At 46.8% G+C, this 16,967-nt stretch overlaps 3 protein-coding genes across 11 annotated transcripts; 1 reads left to right on the top strand and 2 right to left on the bottom strand.

The window, feature by feature from the left end:
* The first annotated feature begins 440 nt into the window (after window positions 1-440).
* On the top strand, window positions 441-12,922 carry LOC133471539 (ribonuclease Y-like). Of its 2 annotated transcripts, none has more exons than XM_061761171.1 (3): window positions 441-643; window positions 1,128-1,225; window positions 11,648-12,922. In XM_061761171.1, exon 3 carries the CDS (start codon window positions 11,661-11,663, stop codon window positions 12,246-12,248), a length of 588 nt encoding a protein of 195 aa, XP_061617155.1. In that variant the 5' UTR covers window positions 441-643; window positions 1,128-1,225; window positions 11,648-11,660; the 3' UTR covers window positions 12,249-12,922. The 2 variants fall into 2 exon arrangements, with proteins under 2 accessions (XP_061617155.1, XP_061617156.1); XM_061761172.1 differs by having other exon boundaries at window positions 11,618-12,922.
* Window positions 1,520-10,889, bottom strand: plekho1a (pleckstrin homology domain containing, family O member 1a). 3 transcript variants are annotated; one of them, XM_061761157.1, is made up of 10 exons: window positions 10,724-10,889; window positions 9,939-10,088; window positions 8,394-8,534; window positions 7,136-7,240; window positions 6,294-6,392; window positions 5,931-6,227; window positions 5,776-5,873; window positions 5,367-5,523; window positions 4,545-4,657; window positions 1,520-4,253 (listed from the first exon to the last, which is right to left on the bottom strand). In XM_061761157.1, exons 1-10 carry the CDS (start codon window positions 10,748-10,750, stop codon window positions 3,572-3,574), a joined length of 1,869 nt encoding a protein of 622 aa, XP_061617141.1. In that variant the 5' UTR covers window positions 10,751-10,889; the 3' UTR covers window positions 1,520-3,571. The 3 variants fall into 3 exon arrangements, with proteins under 3 accessions (XP_061617141.1, XP_061617140.1, XP_061617142.1); XM_061761156.1 differs by having other exon boundaries at window positions 5,776-6,227; XM_061761158.1 differs by lacking the exons at window positions 9,939-10,088; window positions 10,724-10,889 and having other exon boundaries at window positions 5,776-6,227; window positions 7,320-9,152.
* On the bottom strand, window positions 12,906-16,959 carry tatdn1 (TatD DNase domain containing 1). 6 transcript variants are annotated; one of them, XM_061761162.1, is made up of 12 exons: window positions 16,503-16,954; window positions 15,864-15,929; window positions 15,726-15,775; window positions 15,246-15,309; window positions 15,036-15,182; window positions 14,919-14,961; window positions 14,693-14,778; window positions 14,582-14,622; window positions 14,423-14,499; window positions 14,163-14,233; window positions 13,972-14,098; window positions 12,906-13,125 (listed from the first exon to the last, which is right to left on the bottom strand). In XM_061761162.1, exons 1-12 carry the CDS (start codon window positions 16,579-16,581, stop codon window positions 13,020-13,022), a joined length of 957 nt encoding a protein of 318 aa, XP_061617146.1. In that variant the 5' UTR covers window positions 16,582-16,954; the 3' UTR covers window positions 12,906-13,019. The 6 variants fall into 6 exon arrangements, with proteins under 6 accessions (XP_061617146.1, XP_061617145.1, XP_061617144.1 ...); XM_061761161.1 differs by having other exon boundaries at window positions 15,036-15,309; window positions 16,503-16,956; XM_061761160.1 differs by having other exon boundaries at window positions 14,582-14,778; window positions 16,503-16,956.
* Between the last annotated feature and the right edge of the window lie 8 nt (window positions 16,960-16,967).

Genomic DNA, 16,967 nt, shown 5'->3' with positions numbered 1-16,967 from the left:
TTTTAAATCGTAATGGAACTTTGGTGTACAGTAGTACCTGTCCTGTAACACCGTGCAATGATTCAAAGCGTTGTGCACCTTTTGTCCAGCAGATGGCGACCTCGTCGTTCTGCAGCAGCACACGAACAGATTTGAGGTCATTTATTATTCAATAAACGTGCTTTCTGTTATCCATTAAATCACGTCATCTTCTCAAAACAGAAGAGGCAGATGAGGCCATTGTCACTTTGGCTGCGATTGTTTTTTTATTTTTATTTACCATCATCATTATGATTGTATGTGTGTGTGACTGCCCGCGCGTGTTTGTGTATAGATATATATTAAAATATGTTCTCTGACCGAAAAGGTTTTGGTTCCTGTGTTATTTTTATAACTCATACACATACGCGCGCGCACACGTAACGCTCACGGTGGTGTTGACGACATCACCGCGAGCTCGCAGCTGTGTGATGACGTCACTGTGTGCTGTGTGCTGCTAAACAGGAAGTATTTTTAGCTCTGTTGCTAGCCGGCTAACACGCGGAAAGAAAACGAGGGGAAAAAAAGACGAAAAGAGGGAAAGAGGGGGGTTGACGTTGAGGACACATGCTGCGGGGCTTTGAGTCAGAATGAAACAACACACACATAAACACACACGTGAGAGGTCAGTGTTACTTGTTCTCGGCTGAGTGTGTTTGCGTGTGCGTAAATAATATATGCGAGTGATGATGATGATGATGATGACACACAATCCTAAATTATTGAAACTTTTGTGTTTTATGTCACCGAACAACCTCGTTAGCACGCACGCTAACACTGTAAAAGATGATGGTTTTGTTATTCTCTCCCAAAACATCATTTCAAGGCTTAACCAAGGCACGTAACCCTAACTCGAAAACCTAAAATTGGCTTGCAACAAAAATGTAGTTTTAAACCCCAACATGGGTTTAAAACCCCAAGACTGCCTTCGATTCTCAAGTTGAAACCCTAATCCTTATTTAAAGATTTAATTTGGAACCCTAACACTGGCTCGAAACCCTACCTTCACACCCTAATTTGAAACCCTAATCCCCTGAGAATTAGCTTGTTGTTGTTGTTGTTGTGGTCACACAACGAGGCCAACTTGAACTTTTGTGCCTTTTCTTCAGCTGCCGTTCGTCGGACGATCAAGACGACAAGACGGTTGACACCTGCTGTGATTGACGGGGAGGAAGAGGACGGCGACGAGGACGGTGTCGTGAACGAGGTGATGACATGAATTCTCCTTTAAGGCGGCAACACGCACGCACGGCTGCATATTAGCCATAAAGAAATGTGCATACATGAATGTGTAATGACACGCACACGGTGTGTTGGCGGTGTAATGGAGCGATGTTGCTCGTCTGCCCTACATCTGCTGCGCTGCTCTTTATCACAGCTCACTGACCTGTGCGTGTCGAGTGTGTGTACGTGTGTCTTACGAGAGTAAACGTTGCTGCCGTTGGATGAAATCATTTATTTTAGGTCATGCACTTGTGTGTGTGTTAACAATGTCACCTCGTTTGGTTCGATGACTTTTATTTTGCGTGCGCTCCCGACAGGAAGTAAAAGATTTTCAAAGAGAACAAACAGAAGTATGTGCGCCCGTGAGCAGATTTTTAATTTTTATTTTTTTCACGTCCTGTCAAAGGTCGTGTGACTGCAAGACAGTGTAGCTGGCCTTTCTGACATCCCATAATAGTCAGGCAGGTACACAAAGTGTACTCTGTGTGTGTTTGTGCTTTTCAGTGACAGAAAATTATGTGTCAGATTAAAATGAACTAAAAACATGTAATTACTATTTTTACACTCAATTATATTCATGACGATATCAATAAAAAAAAAAGTAGCATCACTGAAAAGGTAAAATTTCATCCCAAATGAACACAACGAATAACACAATAACATTTAAAAGTTAAAGAATGCTGTGCAATGAACATTTCAAAAAAACATTTTTTTATAAAGATAACCTATTTTTTTTTTAAATAAAATGACTTGCAGTGGTGCCTTGAGATACAAGTTTAATTCGATCTCTGACCGTACTCTTATCTTAATTATCTTTCCCCACTGAAATGAATAGAACTGATTTCGTGATTTCATGCTGCAATTCAATTACTTGTGCTGCTCCTCCCGGTGTGCCCGCATTGGCCACCGGGAGGCAGCACTGTATAATATCATGCAGACACAAAGAACAAACTACTTGAGGTGACTCGGAAAGGATACTACAATATTCGTCATATTTTTGTCGAGGATAAATGTATGCCTGTGAGAAATGTTATATTTTCAGTCAAAATGTGTTGTGTTGTGTTCAAATAGCCGATGCTTCTAAAATCACCACTACCAATGCTATCATTAGCATTTCAAAGGTGTTTTGCATTGCTTGTTAGCATTGATCTAGCATGTCTTTTTTTTAAATTTTTTTTTAAATATATATATAAGATAAATGTTATATTTTATGTTTAGTGACAGTAACCTTGAAGTGGGAGTGGCATTAAATAGCTTTAAGCGTCATTTCTGATTTTTCAGTATGCCCCACTGCCGCGCGTTGTGAAGTGAGTCGAGTTCACTTCCACCAGACAGCACTCGTATCTCAAGTTTGCTTTCCCAAGTCAGAGCAAAAAAATATAATAATCATCTGAATGATAGCTTGTACTTCGAGGCACCTCTGTTTTTGTGCTTTATTTTTTTTTATTTTAAAAAAAAGTCTTTTTGTTACTTTATATATTGCCGTTGAATGGACTTTTAAAAATTTCCATGAGAATTCCGGCTAAAGTTCAAGTTTGAAAGTTTTTGATGACATCATTGCTGATGAGTACATTATTGCTGATGACATCATTGGAATAGCATAAAAAAAAAATCTGCTCAGTGACTTGAAAAAGTCCACCCAGAAAGTTTCATACAAACCAACCAATTGAATGTAATAAGAAGTCATTTTGTTGCTTATTAATGCTGGTTGTGTCACGTCTAAGACGCTCGTGACAAGCTCATGCTCCAACAAACGTGAGACTTCACAGGAAGCCACAGGCAGAAACACTTCCTTGTTTTCCGCTAGAAAAGCTGGCTTGGAAAAAAAAAAGTCGTCATAGTTGAAAAGTGCAGCAAGCAGCGAGTCATCAGACTGATGACACTTTTTTCCTTCTTCTGCTGGTAATATCCGTGCTGTTTAAAGAGTAAACATGCCCTCCCAAGTGGAAGAAAAGTGGAAAATTCCTGAGGAGGAAGAGTCGAGAGTAAGGTGACTCACTCATCCCTGGATGACGTTGCCGTGTTGAGGCAGGTGGAATAATGTCGAGTCACACGGAGTGAAATGGAGTCACGTAAACTCAAATGGAGTACGGTGGAGTCACTTGGAGTCGTCAAATGAATCACACGGACTCAGACGAGTCAAATGGAGTAGTATGGAGTCAAATTAGCCACCTGGAGTCAGACGGAGTCAAGTGCAGTTGCATGCAGTCACATGACGTAATGGTGTCAAATGTAACCACATAGAGTCAAATGTTGTGCTGGTTGAAGAGCACACATGCCCTGCAAAGCGGAATCAAAGTGGAAAATTCCTGAGAAGGAAAAGTATGGATCAAGGCGACTCAGACTCGTCCTCGGGCGATGTCGCCACGTCGCCCGTGTCGACGTCTCCTGTGGCCTCAGGCGAGGTTGGTGCGATGGGCGAGGTGGGCGTGGTTGGCGTCATCTTCTCGTAGGTCCTCCTGCGCTGGCGTCGCAGCGTGTGGCTCTGCAGCTCCTTCACCTCCTGCAGCACTTCCTGCGCCTCCTGCCAGGAACACATGGCCTCCACCAGGAGGCGCTCAGCCTCCGCACGCCGCTTCTGGAGCTCCTCCTCTTCCTTTGCCGTTTTTTGAGGCGTTTTGTTCTGACCGGTGTCCGGCGACTCGGGAAGGCTCTTGGATTTGTTGTGATTGGCACAGGACGAATCGTCGCCACTGTGGAGCGACGATGAGGATTCTGCCGGCAAATCCACGGTGCTGCTGTCCGGGTCGAGGGAGAGTAGTAGAGATTCCAGTGGATTGGACGCCTCTAAGGTGCAGTCGCAAGTTTTGTTGCGCGGCGAGTCGGTCAGACAAGGAAGGTCACTGGTACGAGCGGGCGAGCGAGAGCCTCGGGACCGAGGAGAATCGACATCCCGGGAGCGATTCTTGCGGGCTTTGGAACGTGGAGATTCACGACCTCTCAGCCGCGGAGAGTCCTTTCGTCGGCGGCCAGGAGAGTCGCCGCCACGGCTACGAGGAGACGAGGATGACCTGATCACACACAAATACACAAGTTCACATTCAGTCTCCAAACTTTGGAGTCACAGGGAGTCACATGGATTCATGTGGAGTCAGATGGAGTTACTTGGTGTTATATTGAGTCAGGTGGATTCACATGGAGTCAGATGGCATCAGATGGAATCAAATTGAGTCACATAGAGTCAGGAGGAGTCACATGGAGTCAGATTGTGTCAGGTGAAATCCAATGGAGTCATATGGAATCACGTGGACACAAGTACAGTCACATGGAGTCACAAGGATTCAGGTGTGTCTGTATCACACCTGGATTGAGGCGAGTCTCCGCCCCTGAGGTGATGAAGATGTGGAGACTCCACCCCCTTCCCAAATGTTGAGCTTCCTCCTCTCTCTCGCTCCGCTTTGGCCTTCTGCAGCTCCTGTCACAGCATCAACACTTTACCTTAGTCTTGACTGGTCGGTAGCACTCCACTGGTCAACACACAGTCTTCAATAGTCCTACACCTGGTCAAAGAGACCAGACTAGCCAAGTACTGGTCAAGGACATGGCAAGAACAGGTCAGGTATTTGTCAAGACCCAGTCATTGACTAGTCAACAGGATTACAAAAAAAAAAAAAACATCAGCCGGACTAGTCAACTGGACGACGACTCAGGAACAGACGAAGGACCAATCAAGAGCACCTAGTGGGGCCAGCCGGGCTAGTCAACATGGGTAGTCAGCAGGGCTAATCTACAAGGGTAATCATTAGCACTAGTCAACAGGAGTAATCAAGACTAGTCAACAAGGTTAGTCAGCACGACTACTCAGCAAGGCTAGTCAACAGGACTACTTGACAAGGGTAGTCAACAGTAGTGAGCAGGTCTAGACAACCATGTTAGTCAGTAGGACTACTAAGCAGGGCTAGTCAACAGAAGTACTATAGTCAGCAGGACTAGTTGACAAAGGTAGTCAACAGGAGTAGTCAGCAGATCTAGTCAACCATGCTAGTCTACTGGGCTAGTCAGCAGGACTAGTTGACAAGGTTAGTCAGTAAGACTAGTCGATAAGTCCCGTCAGCACAATTACTTAGCAGAGCTAGTCAGACACGCCTGACTAATGCTAAGGCGCAATGCAGGGGCGTGTTCACCTGCAATCGTATTTCCTCCAGCAGTTCCTGCGCTCGTTGCATCTTCTGCGCGATGAGACTCTGCAGTTGACCCACGGGCTGCACCGAGGCCCCACCCTCCTCGTCCGCGGGCCGTCGGCCGAGAGCCGAACGCAACTCCGAGCGAATCATGGCCGGCCTGTTAAAGATGAGAACACCACCGACTGTAGCTAGTTCCACTAAAAACCCGTTAGGGAATGAGTGAACGCAGTCGCTGCGTTCGGAATCATTCATCATTCCCTACTCCCTAATCACTACATAGCGTTTTTATATAGTGGACTCTAGAGTTTACTCTAGGGCTGAAAAGATCAATCGAATACACCCTAATCACTAAATGGGAATGTTATATCTAGGGATAGAGAGTGATTCCCAACACAGCTTTTGTGTCGACCTGGAGGAGAGGACTTCATCCATGGAGGCGCATCGACTCCGACCCGCGATGCTGGTCCTCTTCCCGGGCTGAGGAGTTCTGGAATGGTTGTGGAGGACCTGAAAGAAGATGTGCTCAAATAAAGAGTCCGTCCACGGCGTGGTTTTTTTCCTCACCTGTAGCTGCTGGCTCTTGTGCACATTGGAGGCTTCCAGGTGGGAATATTTCCCCCAGGATCGCTCACTTCCTCGGGGAAGACTTCCCGTCTTCACTTTGGGTTCTTTGGTTCGGACCCGTAGTCTGGACACGTCCGTCCCCGAGCGCTGACGTCCGCCTCCTTCGGCCGCCGCCACCTGCCCGTAGGAGCCCGCGCGGAACACGTTCTCCCAGGAGGTGGCGTCGCATTCCGAGGAGAAACCTTCCTCCTCGGCCACCAGGTCGAGGGTCAGCATGCCGTGACAGGATGAGGAGGCCTGAATATCCAACAGAAGATGAGTGAGAAGACATCAGACGCGCCTGACCACTTGAGGGCACCGTACCACGGTCATGAGGTGTCCACGGGTGGGAAGACGGCGTCCTTGCGGGATCTTGGCACGATCTCTGGTGGGATGCACCAACACGTCCCCCTCCATGATCACCTGTGCACAAGAACATACTGAAGGTCAATTTCCACATGTTCTGATTGATCCTTTTCCAGGAAATGACTTTCGTTAGGCTTTTCATCGAATAAAATCACCTTCGAATCACCAAGTTACATTTTTTTCGTGGAGAGATTTCGATCACCATGGTCTGACATTTTACTATTTACTAACTTGGTATTACTGATTTTACTCTGCAGAACTGCTTTATTATAATGCCTAGCTCATATTTTACTGGCATGATTTTCAGTTCTTACTGCTACCACTTTTTTTTTTTTTTTTTTAATACCAAAGCGTATTTTAGCATGAATTATAATCACGTTTGAGTATGTCTACTTTGCTGTTCAAGAACAACTTTCCAACTTTTCACTCTGCGTTATTTACCTAACTACTGTTGATCAGTATGACCGCACTATTGGTCACCTTACATTGCTTCATAACTCCCTGTACTTATGTGTATGTCCTAAATGTATATTTTGTATTCGTGGCTTCTTTGCTGTAGTACTAGAGTGGCTCCAGTTACGCGAGACAAATTCCTTGTGTGTTTATAACATACTTGGTCAGTAAAGATGATTCTGATTCCGATTTTGATGGAGACAAAAAGGATGTGTGGTCATTAGGACATTTAAACGTGGCGATGAGGACATCTGGATGTGTAGTTTTCGGGACATGAGGGAGATGTTTTTGCGGACATGCCGACCGGAGGAAATTTGATATTTGGCCATGTGTGTTGATGTGGTCACCTGGTCCAAAACTCTGTTCTTGGCCTTGACGATGGCGGCATTTAGAGCGCTGATCCACGACTCTTTCTCCTCGGGACTGACGGCCAGGAAGAGAAGGTTGGGAACCTGAAAGAGGGCGAACGACACGGCCGCGATGATGATGGTGTCCTGTTTGTTCGGACGCTCGTGTCCGTCACGCTCTCACGGGAAGTGATGTCACGTTGTGTTATGCGTCTTTGATGGGCGATGACATCATCGTGATGATGATGATGGTGGTGGTGGTGAGGCTCTGTGCTAACACCGTCAGATTATTCCGCTCTGACTCGTCCTGTGACACACTAATGGGATTCTGTGGATTAAATCTTTTTACAGGGGGGAAACAAAATAAAAATCCCTGGGCTCAGCCAATCAGAGCGCCCGTGGCAGAGTCAGTGGTGGCGTTAAATCCCGCCCACCGCTCGCCAGAGGGATCCCACAGCAAATCCACCAATGAGGACGCAGCGAGTGTAAGGCGGGGACGAAGTAAATCTCTCAGAGGACACCAGTGAACACTAAAACATGGCCAAAGATTCCCGCTGCTGCATTTTGGAAGCACCGGAATGAAACAAAACACACAAAGTGGCCCAAATCCTCACAGTGACATCATCCCAAAACTGGAACACATCCTGAACACTGTACCAACATCCTCAAATGTTCCTCAAAACATCCCATAACCTGAAATTATCTCCATCCCAAAACGGTCTACTTCCTGAAACGAGCCTGACAAATGATCCGCAAACAGCCATAGCCATAAACGCCTACTTCCTGAAAATTTCCAATATCCTGAAACTAATTCCCGAAACGATCCACATTGTGGGGAAAAACTACCTATTTCCCGAAACTATGCTGAGATCATCCCAAAAACTTCTTGCATCCCGAAACACTCCAAATGATCCCAGATCTTGAAATTTTTCCCAGTCCCGAAATGATTCCTCACCTTCAAGCCGTTGTCATCCCAAAACACCTCTTATCCTGAAATGATCCCCATGGTATATAATCCCTATAGACTGATGAGGGAGTACTCGATTAATCGATTCAACCCTAGAGTCCACCGTTTTAGTCCACGATCCAAAAATCCCTTTGTAGTGATTAGGGAGTCGAGAATGGATGATTACTGCGTTCGGAATCATCCATCCATTCCCGACTCCCTAATCACTATGTAGTGATTTTCAGGAATGATCTCTGTCCAATATATGAAAATCCATATACATTGATGACGGGAATGACAGGTTGAACTGACTGCGTTCCCGGGCCGTCGGCATCTTATGAGCGTGAAGCGGCTGTGGTTCTTCTTGCTGCGACTCTTGGCCTTCCTCAGTTCTTCGGAGCGCTCGTAGTCGGCCAGGTCCAAAACTTCCTGAGCCTTGCGCTCGTCCCTCACCTGAGAAGGAAAAGTGGAGAGACGTCACAGCTTCCAGACGACACGGAAACGCTCTCACTCACTTCTGAAACGCTCTCTTACACGCACTACGGAAGGCTCTCAAACACTACTGAAACACTCTCACACCACTGCTGTTTTTTTCCCCCTCACACACTACTGGCATGCTGTTACACACTACTAAAATGCTCTCACACTACTGATTATTTTGCTCACGGGTTACTGAAAGTTTCTCACACACATTACTGATTTTTATTTTTTATTTGTTTTGCTCACATACTACATTGAAATGCTTTCACACGCTACTAAATTCTTTGCTAAAACACTCTCACACATTACCGAAATGCTCACACACGACTGAAACGCTTTCATGCCACTCCTGATTTGTCAAACGACGACTAGGTGCGGAACCATGCACACTGCGCCGCCATTCAGCTGCGGTCCCTGTTGCGTAAGAAGGCGGCGGGTACAAAAGAGTCAATAAGCGTGTCGATATGTGACCAACATGACATTGGCGCCACACACAAACACAAACGCACAACCTTTAACGTGCCTTTCATTGGGAGTTAGCTACTTACAAGAACGTGACATCGTTAACAGCGAATGGGATTCATAATAATGCCACTCTTGGATCATCAGTACGGCACTAATATTCGTCATTCTACCCTAAGCAATCGGCCAACAGATGATGTCGTGGAGATGACGCAAACGTAGCTACAGCGCAAAGGGAAGCTCGAAAATGACTGCGTTTGTGTAAACGTGCATTTGTGTGGGCATCAGTGTGTATTTGCGTGTCTGCGTGAGAATGAATGCTCGTCAGCGTGCATTAGCGCGCGTGTGCGCGCGTGTTGGTGTGTATGAGCTGCAGGCTCAGTCGTGTCACATGATCTTTGATTCAGTCGCACGTGTTGACTGCTCAGCCAGCAGCCTGCGAATTTGGGTTTGTACGGGAGCGTGCGTGTGTGTGTGTGTGTGTGTGTGTGTATTTGGATGTGACTATGCGTGTGTTTGAACGTGAATGTCTCTGCATTCGTGTGTGTGTGTGTTTGTATGCATTTGTATATAAGTGTGTGCAAGTATGAGTGTGTGTTTGGATTTGAGTGTATGTTAGGGTTAGGTGTGTGAGCATGTTAGTGCACGGGTGTATGTGAGTGTGTGTGTGTGCGAGTGTGAATTTGTGTGTGTACAGTATGTGTGTGTGTGTGTGTCCATATGAGAGGATGTGTATTTGAGTTTAGATTTGGGTGTGTGTGTATTTGTGTGTTCACGCGTGTGTGCATGTGTACGTGAATGTGTGCGCGTGTGTACTTTTTGTGAGCGTGTCGTGTGCATTTGCGTGTGTGCACGCATTTCAGTGTGCATGCGAGTGGGGAAAACAGAAGTATGCACGATGCGCGTTGTTCCGACCTCCTTGTCCGATATGAACAAGTGTTCTCCTCTGAGGACCACGTAGCGACTCCTCCAAAGTTCCCTGAAGATCCCGCGTCCGCAGAACTTCCTCAGCCAGCCAAACTTGTCCGGCTGCGGCGGGCCCAGGTGGGCCGGGTCCTGAGGGCCCTGGGGGACAAAACGCACAAACGCACACGGATCTGAACATGATCGCGTGTGCTAGCTATCGTGGCATGTTAGCCACGAGCTAACAGGTAAACGTGAGGTGTGTCGGTGTTTTGCGCCCCCTGCTGGAGGGCAGCGGCAGCGTTTGCCCGCAGGCGGTGCGACTTAAGTGAGTGACCTACTTGCATTATGTAACAAAAAACAGCTTGATGCACTACCGCTGTAATCTATTACTCTCACCGGTCAATTTATTAGGTACACCATGGAATGACTTCCTCTACATTGGTAATATTGTTGATAATTATGCTTCTACCACGTCACAGAGATGTTTCTCATAATCTGATCAGCAGCTACACAAAAAGGGTCATATTTGGAACACTTGTGATGCACTGCAGCACGTTAATGAACCTTTTTTTTGTTGTTGCTTTAATTAAATGGCATTATTAATGAACTCCTATTTGATGGCGTACCTAATGAAGTGGCCAGGGAGCGCATCCACAGAAGCAGGCGATGATGAAGGATGGATGAGAGATGAAGGTGCGAACTTATGAATGGATGTTTGATGTTGATGATGGACGGATGAACGTGTAGTGGCCGTGCACGAGCGTAGCACAGGGTGCGCGTGTGCGTGTTCCTACCGGTCCTGCGTGGTTGCTCTTCTTCATGCTCGCTCAGCTTCTTCTTCTTCTCCTCTTTCAGCGTCTTGTCGTTCTTCTCTTCCTCTGTTGTCTGGCGGGAGGGAGGTGGCGTCCTCCCTGGGTGCGCGCGCGTGCGTGGATGCGTGCGTGCGCGCAGATGCTCCCCCTCGCCGTGCGCGCACACTTTTAACCTAGATTTCGAATGCGCGTAAGGGCGCCATCTGGCGGCACAAGCACGCCAGCGCAGGCCTAAACAAAGGCGCCATCACTTTTTTGGGAACGTTATTGTTCATATTTTCAGTGATGACAAGTGAGCGTGCCATTGAGGTTTTACAGTAATAGCCAGCTTTTTCCACACATTTTTTTTTGCGCTCTTTCTGAAATGCAGATTAAGGACATGGATTACCGGAACGATGTCGTGTGGTCCGAAGAGACCAAGACAATCCATCATTGTGTTTCGGTGGTGGGGGAGCAACAGTTTAATGCGGGAACAATGAATCCCAGCATATACTGTGACACACTGAAGCAAAGCATTAACTATGCACCCTTGGGAAACTGACAATCGCACCATGTTGTCCGTGGGTTAACAAAAAAAAAATATCCGTGCACTTAAAAACATTGTGTGTGACGTCAACTAGTCGCAAACAGATGAGTGCACAAAAGGAAATGAGTCCATCACGGTAAATTTGGTAATGAGCAATTAGCACGGGTAGCCAGAGCTGTGATTGCCATGACAACATCGATGGGCGTGTCTTTGATACGACATCACACAGTCGCTCATCATCTGTGTAGACTTTAGTCACGCGACACGAAAAAAGGTTGTTGGCGTTCTTTGCGGAGCTGTCGGAAAGAGACGCTCCAGAGCTGGGAAAACACGCTCCAACTTTCCAACAGTGCGCTCGGCTAATTCAACTACGCCTTCAGACCGAAAAGAAGCATGGAAGCCTCCAACCTGGAGAACGCGTCAGAGATGGAGATCCTCCGCCAGGCAATCCAGGAGGTGGCCACCCAAAGCCAGAGAGACGTCGAGACCCTCCGCCAGGAAGTGCAGAACGCTGTGGGGCAAACGCATCGAGACGCCAAGACCGCCCGCCAAGAGGCCAGGACCCTTCGCCAGGAAGTGCAGAAAGCCTTGGGCCTCAACCCCCTGGACATGGAGGCCCTACGCCAGGAGATCCGCGAGCAGACCCAGAGGGACATCGAGGCTCTCCGCCAAGAATTGCTCAACACGGTGCAAAGGGACATGAAGGTTGTCCGCCAGGAGTCCAAGAGGCTCCGCCAGGAAGCGCAGGGCATGGCGACCTTGCGCCAGGAGTGGGAGGAGGTCCGCAGCAACCTGTGCACGCTGTCGGACAGAATGAAGGTGGTGGCGGAGCACACCGGCGCCAACGCCGGGCCCCCCAAGGCCATCCCGTGGGCGTCCGCCAGGAGAAAGCTGCGGGACACCTGCTGGGGAATCTCACTCCCTCTGGCCATGACGCTGTGTGCCGTGTTTGGCTTCGGGATCGGCGTCACCCTGTCCTAGGACAACTGATTGTCTGACTGCAGTTCCAGGAAGATAAATGTCGAAAACAATCTTATTTTGGGATTTATTTTGCAATTACTCACACTGACAGCTTCTATAAACGCATTTCTTTAAACCCGCTTGTCTGCCTGTGTTGATCTTTGAGGCCTTTTGGGGCCACATTTGGTTTTTTCTTGGTTTGTTTTTTAAGCAGCAGATGGGCAGGTCATTCAGAGATCAGGTAAACGCAAAACGTTTTAAGAATAATTGCCAATTATTGTAATCAATCAAATTAGCATGAATTTTATTTATAGCTATGTATCCATTTCATATGTTACATCCATCCACATTAGGATTGCGCAGAAACTAGCCTATCCTAGCTCACTTTGGGTGAGAGTCATTCACATTCACACCTATGGACAATATAGGGTCTTCCAGTAGCCGAACAGTTTTTGGGAATGTAGGATAAGCTGCAGTACCCAGAGAAAACTCACACAAGCATGGGGAGAACATGCAAACTCCCCAAAGTGTAGGTAAAAGCGAGCTTCCGATACACTGCCACTAGAGGGCGGCAGCAAACACCACCTGAATCCCACGACTCACAATTTCAGATACGAGTAAGTCGAGTTATACAACGCTCATTCGCAGAGCAAATAAGTCAATGTGCTACAGTATATGTAAAATATGGTGAAAATACAATCATTTATTGAACCATTTCTGCAACACGTCTATATTTAAAGCGGTCAACAAACGGGTCCATGCTGTTGCATTGTGTTCATCTCAGGCTCAAAATCATCCAGCGGATGAGAAGAAGACTCTGTTGGTGTTGTGGTAGATGCTGCTGGACAGCTCCAGCGGGTCCTCCTCCCTCGCTGCAGCCATCGCCTCCAGAACTTGTCTGCGTGAGGCAAGCAAACGGGTCAAATCCGAGCTGCCTGTCTGGAAGCTGCCCGTGCGACTGTCCTACCAGAGGTGGGACGCGGTTACAAATGTGCAAATCTCAAGTCTTAACTTTCAACTTTTGAGCAAGTCCCAAGCTACGGTGACAAAAATCGAGCAGGTGGAGTTGAGTCCTCTCGAAATTTCAAGCAAGTGTCACGTAGACAAAAATCACTGGTCTGTCTATGCGAATTATATCGTGACGCATGAAGTTAGCTGTCATAGTTGCTGTGTCTCGTCTTTCACTGCAAATCTTGTGCGTTACCATTCTCTTTTTTTCTGAAGTCGATCAAAAATGTCATTCGTGAATCCAAATGCAGTCATTTTGGGAGGTCCCGTCCATGAGGTGGCCCCTGCACTCCACATAATAGCATAGCATACCGGTGGCTTGACATTACGGCTGCAGCTATCGAAAATCTTTTGAATCGATTACAATAGCTATTATCTAATCGTTTATGAATCAGATAAAAAAAAAAAAATGCATTATTGAACAACAATACTATTGCAACAGATGCATGTGCTGTGCAGATATTTTTTTTCTCCACATGGGGTCGCCATCCTCTTCGTCTCCACTGTACTATCTGTGACTTTGAACGTGTGTGGCTTTAAAAGGCGGGGCCTAGCCTGGTGAATCACATGGGAGTCAGCCAATGAGAGCGTAGAGTTGGCTGTCGGGAGCTCAGTTTAGTGGCTGGCTGTTAACTGGCTAACTGTTGGCCAGTCTGGCGAGCCCTAGATCAAGTCTAAGTCAAGTCTTTCATAAGTTTTAACTAAATTTGGCGACTTCGGTCTGCCTTGTACTCACATGATGTGACAGGGCTCGTTCCTGTCCTTCAGACAGTTCCCCGCCTCCCATTTCTTCTTGGTGGGAAAGGTGGTCTTGACATACTTGAAGCTGGCGTGCGTGCTCTTGACGCCGCACCAGGGAGCATCTGGCGGCCGGAGGGACACGTCAACCCAAGACGTCCGCAACGGCATCCGCTCGAGACAACTCACCCGTTTCGATCATCAGTCTGTCGGTGGGAATGCGCTTCATGGCTTCGATGTTGGCCTCGCTTTTCAGGGAACTGGAAGGGAAGGTCGCGTTAGCAGGAGGTGGTCTTTGGGACTATGCGCGGATGCTTCCGTATACCCCAATGGACAAGCTCGCCAGTGGACGACAAGGCAAATAAATATTGAACAAATTCATTACAAAACCATTTTGCAGCCCATGTCTCTTCTAAAAGGAAGAGCTCGAGCTGCAGTTCAAGAATCACCAGCCGTTGATCCCGATGTAGAGGTCCAACTCGACGAGGGCGGCGGCCTCCTCCGCGGTCCCGTCGAACGAGTGGACCTGAGGAAAGGATTTCAAGGTGAAAATCCAAAGGTTTGACCGCACAGAAGAAACATCCCATTCATAGAAACATTCGACTCACGACGCCTCCCGCGCATCTGTCTCGATTCCTCCTCATGACGTCTGAAAGCACAGAAGAAGACCGGCAGATTCTGTGATACACGAGCAGACCAGACCAGACCTTGTGACTCACCCACAAAGTCCTGATGGGAGTTGCGGCAGTGCAGGAACATGGGAAGCTTGGTCTCTTCTGCCAGATCAAACTGCATCTCGAAGTATCTGCGACACATGACGAAGAACATGTCAAAAACGGTGACAAATAAACACGCCAAAGACAAAGACCACATAAACGAAGATGCCAAAGACGTTTTTGTGTCGTGTTCCGTGTGACTTGAAATGACGGCCAGACCTCCACTTACTTGAGTTGTGTCTCTTTGGGGCAAAATTCCAGCCTGTCAAAATCTATAAAGACGACAAACGCAATTCAAGTCATTGCTGAAAAATGTCTCTCGAAGATCTCGTCGACGTCAACCGGCCTAGTCCGCACTCTCCGACGGCGACCACTTTCGCTCGGTTGGCCGCCGCCAGACGCTGCAGCCGGGCCAGATACTCCGAGGCGCCGTCGCCCTCCTCGAATTGGCCGCACCGGGTCGGGTGGCAGCCCACCGTGCAGTAGAACCCGTCTGCGCATCGAGCAAACACAATAAAACACCCCAAAATGCCCAGGAAGTTGTTGTCGCGGTTACCTCTGCTGCGGGCCAGTTTGACGCCCTCCTCGCTGTCCTCCAGGCTTCCGCCTGTGATCACGAACTGCAGACAAGCCACAACACATTTACTTCATTTCATTTCATTAGCAATCCACCTTGTGAGCAAACCCGGAAAACAGGTCAGCGGACTTCCTGTGTATGCCGCGCTAACGAGCATAAATGCGGGTATAAAACTGAACTTGCTAAAAAAAAAATGTTGTTTTGTTTTTTATGTTGGCGTCTTCGGACAAAAGTTAAATACATGTATGTCAATAGAATTAAAGTCATTATAACCAATTACAGTGAATAAGATTGTTTAAAGAGGCACGTTTTGATTCCTGATTTGAATCGATTGTCGATTTTCAAAATAATAAAAAAATATATATATTTTTAAAATAGCACAAAAATTCACGACGAACGACGGCCGGACGTCGGCCTCGACCGGCCCTTCCGTATGTGCGCGTGTCACCAAAATGTCACCTTTTCAACGCCCGCGTCGACAGCTCTGTCGATGACGTGATGGAAGTCGTCTAAGGGAACGGGCGCACACAGGCGGGCGGCGGCGTCAGGCAAAAAGTGGGGACGATGGCGCTAGAAGTCAAGGAGGGAGGCGCTCACCTTGGTGCTTCTGCTTGCCTCTGTAGAGCCCTCGGAACACGGGGTCGGTCAGGTTCACACCAATGTCTGACATTTGGTCACAAAATTACAGGAAAATATAATACTCGGTGTATTATTATTGTTATTATTATCAGCACAGCCATAGTGTCTACACCAGTGACTCCCAACCACTGTAATGTGTGAGTCCTTATCCAATTTCACTTATCGGTATAGTTCAAACTGCATACAGTTACAGTGGCTTACAATTATATTAACGTTTTAGGAATTAAACCTCAGACTTGTTTTTGATGAACACTTACTACTATGCTACTGTAATTTAATGAGGGTCATGATGGTACTTCAAAATGTTTTTTTGTGTTAGTTACTTGGTGTAAAAAGTGTGAGAAACACTGGATTAATCCATCATTATTTCAGTATAGTAGTTTTGGTTTCATTTTTTTTTTCTCATGTTCAATAGTGTTTGTGCCTTTGCTCAATCATTTCAAACAAGCCAGGGTGTTTTTAAATCATGTTGACATGTAGCGGACGCTACCTTCAGGAGCCTCGTAGGCAAACCACCCAGGGCACTTTAATGACTTAAAACACAATCATGATCATTATAATTTTGACGTATAAAGTGGGGATAAACGTGTGTCTTACCGATGAATTTGTGCCGGGCCATAGTTGAGAGAGTCCTGCTTGTGAAAAACACACATGCGGCCTTCATCCGGGCTGTCATGTGGGATTACCGTAAATCGTCCAAAAGAGGAGCTGATTTTACCGGAAGAGCGACCAAAATGGCCCTTGTTTTATAGCAAAACACTTCTCTGTACAACATTGAGTTCATGGTAAAGCTCACTAGTATATGATATAAAATCATAAATCAGGACGCCAAAAAAAAAAAAAGATAAAAGGTAACCAAATCCAAATACTTTATTACTGTGTTTAAATAGATTCTTCAAAAACTAGTAATAATACCATTCTAAGTAGTGCTTACAGAGTGATACGCATTATATATATATAAAATTATCGAGAAATCAAATTAAATACAATGAGTAGGAAGTAAAAATGCACAGACAAAGGCAAATCAACGCTGGGCATGTGCGCGTTTGTTTGAAGGATTAC

The sequence above is a fragment of the Phyllopteryx taeniolatus genome, chromosome 21 (genome assembly GCF_024500385.1).
Source record: "Phyllopteryx taeniolatus isolate TA_2022b chromosome 21, UOR_Ptae_1.2, whole genome shotgun sequence".
In the NCBI taxonomy this organism is placed as follows: Eukaryota; Metazoa; Chordata; class Actinopteri; order Syngnathiformes; family Syngnathidae; genus Phyllopteryx; species Phyllopteryx taeniolatus.
The sequence above is the reverse complement of the archived record's forward strand: the minus strand, read 5'-3'. Positions and strand labels throughout refer to the sequence as shown.

Bases quoted from the DNA above. Each gene is read 5' to 3' on its own strand.
- plekho1a (XM_061761156.1), bottom strand. From the start codon at position 10,750: ATGAAGAAGAGCAACCACGCAGGACCG. The intron at 8,535-9,938 runs GTCGGAACAACG...TTTCCTTCTCAG, and splicing joins TGTTCATATCGGACAAGGAG to GTGAGGGACGAGCGCAAGGC. The intron at 6,228-6,293 runs GTACGGTGCCCT...TTGGATATTCAG, and splicing joins GTGGACACCTCATGACCGTG to GCCTCCTCATCCTGTCACGG.
- LOC133471539 (XM_061761171.1), top strand. From the start codon at position 11,661: ATGGAAGCCTCCAACCTGGAGAACGCGTCAGAGATGGAGATCCTCCGC.
- tatdn1 (XM_061761159.1), bottom strand. From the start codon at position 16,581: ATGACAGCCCGGATGAAGGCCGCATGTGTGTTTTTCACAAGCAGGACT. The intron at 15,930-16,502 runs GTAAGACACACG...ACCAAATGTCAG, and splicing joins GGCCCGGCACAAATTCATCG to ACATTGGTGTGAACCTGACC. The intron at 15,776-15,863 runs GTGAGCGCCTCC...CCGTTCCCTTAG, and splicing joins AGGCAAGCAGAAGCACCAAG to ACGACTTCCATCACGTCATC.